General features: G+C 60.5%; 1 protein-coding gene across 1 annotated transcript; it reads right to left on the bottom strand.

Annotated features, from left to right (window-relative positions):
- Window positions 1–180: 180 nt before the first annotated feature.
- Window positions 181–606, bottom strand: LOC113940449 (interleukin enhancer-binding factor 3-like). Its single transcript, XM_027631594.1, has 2 exons — window positions 499–606; window positions 181–411 (listed from the first exon to the last, which is right to left on the bottom strand). The coding sequence occupies exons 1-2, from the start codon at window positions 499–501 to the stop codon at window positions 181–183; spliced, it is 234 nt and encodes a 77-aa protein (XP_027487395.1). The 5' UTR covers window positions 502–606.
- Between the last annotated feature and the right edge of the window lie 2,958 nt (window positions 607–3,564).

Genomic DNA, 3,564 nt, shown 5'->3' with positions numbered 1-3,564 from the left:
GGATTCACCCAGGATGGATTCACCACACGGTCAAACCCCATGGAATGCCCCACCCGACCTAAGGGACGGATCCATGGGGATTCACCCAGGATGGATTCACCACACCCGCCCCCAACAATCGTCAGTTAATTCCCCCCAGTCCCACAACTTTCCCCCCCCCCTGATTTTTAGGGATGCTCCTCACCCTCCTTCCTTGTTCTCCTCCTCGGCCGCCGTCTCCATGGACTCCGACTCCGGCTGCTCCCCGCTGACCTTCTCCTGCTCGTCGATCCAGTCGGAGACGGCTTTGAGCGCTCGCTCCGTGTGGGAGACCATGTTCTGCACGGCCTCCAGCTCCTCCTGCGTGGGGTACACGGCCGAGTGCTTGGCCATCACGTGCCGGTCGTCGTTGACGAAGATCCGCATCGGGCGCTGCCGAGGGATGAATCCGGGACAACTCAGGGGCGCCCTGGGACACAAGCGGCCGTCCCACGGGCGGGAATCCCCCCCGTCTCTTACCATTTTTGCTTCCCGACGTCCGTCCGAGCGTTCCAGAGGCGTTTATGTGGACTCTTCCAGCGGGGAGCCCGTGGCGGCACCGCGGCGTTCCGGGAGCTGGAAGGGACGGGGAGCGGGTGAGCCGGGCTGGGGAGGGGGAACAGCCATCCCGGGGATGCCGACTCCCAGCCCAAAGCCCGGGTCTCTGCTCCCAAGGATTTGTATCCCTAAGAGCCGCAGGGTGCCCCCTGGAATCCTTCCAGAGGGTTCGGCACCCTGCGGGGCACAGGCACCGCTCCGAGGGTCCAATCCCTTATTCCTTCTTATTCCCAAGAGGTTTTCCAACAAAACGGGATTTTTCCTAAAGCTCCTGCTCCTGTCTCCAAACCAGACAGAACCCCCTGCTGCCCCAGGATGGCTAATTAATTAATGAACCAAACGAGGGGAGAGTCGGCTGTGCCTCTCCTCCCGCTCCTCACACAGGGATCCCAGCACGGATCCCTCTGCCAGATCCACGGGCAGATCCCAGCATGGATCCCTCTGCCAGATCCAGGGGCAGATCCCAGCACGGATCCCTCTGCCAGATCCCAGCACAGATCCCTCTGCCAGATCCAGGGGCAGATCCCAGCATGGATCCCTCTGCCAGATCCAGAGGCAGATCCCAGCATGGATCCCTCTGCCAGATCCACGGGCAGATCCCAGCACGGATCCCAGCACGGATCCCTCTACCAGATCCACGGGCAGATCCCAGCACAGATCCCAGCATGGATCCCTCTGCCACATCCAGGGGCAGATCCCAGCATGGATCCCTCTGCCAGATCCCAGCATGGATCCCTCTGCCTCATCCACAGGCAGATCCCAGCATGGATCCCAGCACAGATCCCTCTGCCAGATCCAGGGGCAGATCCCAGCATGGATCCCTCTGCCAGATCCCTGGTTTTACCCCAAATCCATTTCACAGCCCCAAAAGTCGCCTCGTTGGTTGTTAATTAAGAAACAACCCAACTCCAGAGGCTGCACCGAGTCTCTCCCCTGAGTTCACCCGGAGCAAGCTCCAGGATAAACTCGGAGCACCAAATCCGGGTGGGAAGTCAGCGCTAACAACTCTTAAAATTCAACAGATTCAGCCCAAACGACACCAAATTCCTGCCCGAGGAGCCGCTTTCGGAGGGAACCACCCCCAGCCGGGGCAGCAGAGCCTTTTGTTCCAATTCCAGTGCTTTGTTCCTGGGAGCAGAGGAACGTCTGGATCCTCGGATTGCCCCGGGCTCCGCCTCGTGCCCGCCGGGATCAGCTCCGGCATCGTTCCCACGTGGCCAGGCTGAGGATCAGCACCTGCCCCATCCAGGGCTGTTAATTGGACCCAGTACAGTTAATTAAAGTCCTGATTTCCCCTCACCTGCCCCTGCAACACCCGCCGGCTCCCGGTAACTCCAAGGATTGGGAAGTGCCGTGGAAAAGCCCTGGGAAACGCCGGCCCTCGGCACCTGAGGATGATGAAGATCATCCTCCTCCGCCTCCACCAGTTGCTCCACTTCCTTCTACCACCAAACCCCAACAAATCCACCTGGTGACTCCAAATCCCACCTGGAGAGGGTGGATCCCGCCTGCGTTATCCCAGTGCTCCCAACCAAACCCCCTTCCCTTTTCCGGGAGCTTCCCTCGCCCCCAAACCAGACTCCTTGGCCTTTTCCCACTGGAACCTCCCCAGATGGAGAGATGGGCCGCCCAAAGCTGGGGCTCAAAACCAGCAATAGGAAAAAAAACCCGGGAAAACTCATTCCCTGGAGCCACCACACGGATTCCACGCAAGGAAACCCCCCCCCAGATCCCAATCCTGCCAGTTCATCCACAGGACGATTCAACAGCGGGATCAGTTGGGATTCAACCGTAATTAACCTGTAATTAACCCCAGCCTGGCACCAGCCGAGCAGGGAGAACTGTTCCCGAGGATCCACACGGCATCTCCCGGCGTTTCCAGCGCCTCCCGCTCCGGGCTGGCCCCAAAGGCCCCACGTTACTGTCCTTAAAACCCCCTCCAGGCCCCGTAGGGAAAGGGCTGGAATTCCAGCCGGCTGTTCCTCCGGCTGTTCCTCCGGTCACAAACACCCCAACAGCCCGGGAGTCTCCCAGGGGCCCTGGGATGGGTGTTATCCCGTTATCCCCCTTCCTTCGCATCTCTTTGGGGAAAAGAACCCCGGGATCAGTTAAACCAGGATCCCCATCCTGCCTTGGAGAGATCCAGCAGGAGAAACCCTGGAATTCCACCTGCCTGGAGTTCCGCCTGCCTCGCTCTCCCCCTCCTTTGCTCCCACCTCCAGCTGGAATCCACCAAAGTTCCCGCTTGGATGGAGCTTGGATGGAGCCTCCTGAGTGACCCGACCCTCCCAAACGTGGGTTTGGGAGGATGGAGGAGAGAAAAGGCTGGAATTTCTGCCCTAAATATGGGAAAAGTCCGGCACAGGCGAAGCTGTGTTTGGGTTTCAGGGAAGAATTGGTCACTTTTATCCATGTTTTGGCACCTGCCCGGGACAGAATCCTTGCAGGGGACAATCCAGGGGCCCGGATTCCAGTGGGAATCCCGGAGTGAAGGGGAGGGACGAGGCCATGGGGAAGGGATTGTTCTGTTCCTGAACCATCCCCAAACAGAGCAGCCATGGATAACAGGCTGGAACAGCGGGAATTGTGAGGGAGCAGAGGGAGAGGCTGGGAAGAACCATGGGGAGGAGAGCGGGATCCCGGTCCTGAGGGGGGAGAGGGCCCTCAAAGTCCCTCCAAAGGGGATGATCCGACCCCAATTTCCAGCCTGTGATGGGGTGGGCTGCGGGGGGATGATCCCATCCCCTCCATGATCCCCCCCCACACACCCCTCTCACCCCAGGGGTGGCTGAAGGGGTCAGGAAAGGAGCAGCCCCACTCAAAACCCCCCCAGGGACCCCCATCCCCAACCCCACCCGTGTGCGGGGCCCCGAAGGAGCCTGGGGGGTGAGGAGGGGGACAGGGGGTGAGGAGGGAGCACAGGGGGGATGGAGTGGGTGAGGAGGGGGCGCAGGGAGGATGCAGGAAGGATGCAGGGGGTGAGGAGGG

The sequence above is a fragment of the Corapipo altera genome, unplaced genomic scaffold, assembly GCF_003945725.1.
Source record: "Corapipo altera isolate COAL_440 unplaced genomic scaffold, ASM394572v1 130770, whole genome shotgun sequence".
Taxonomy (NCBI): Eukaryota; Metazoa; Chordata; class Aves; order Passeriformes; family Pipridae; genus Corapipo; species Corapipo altera.
The sequence above is the reverse complement of the archived record's forward strand: the minus strand, read 5'-3'. Positions and strand labels throughout refer to the sequence as shown.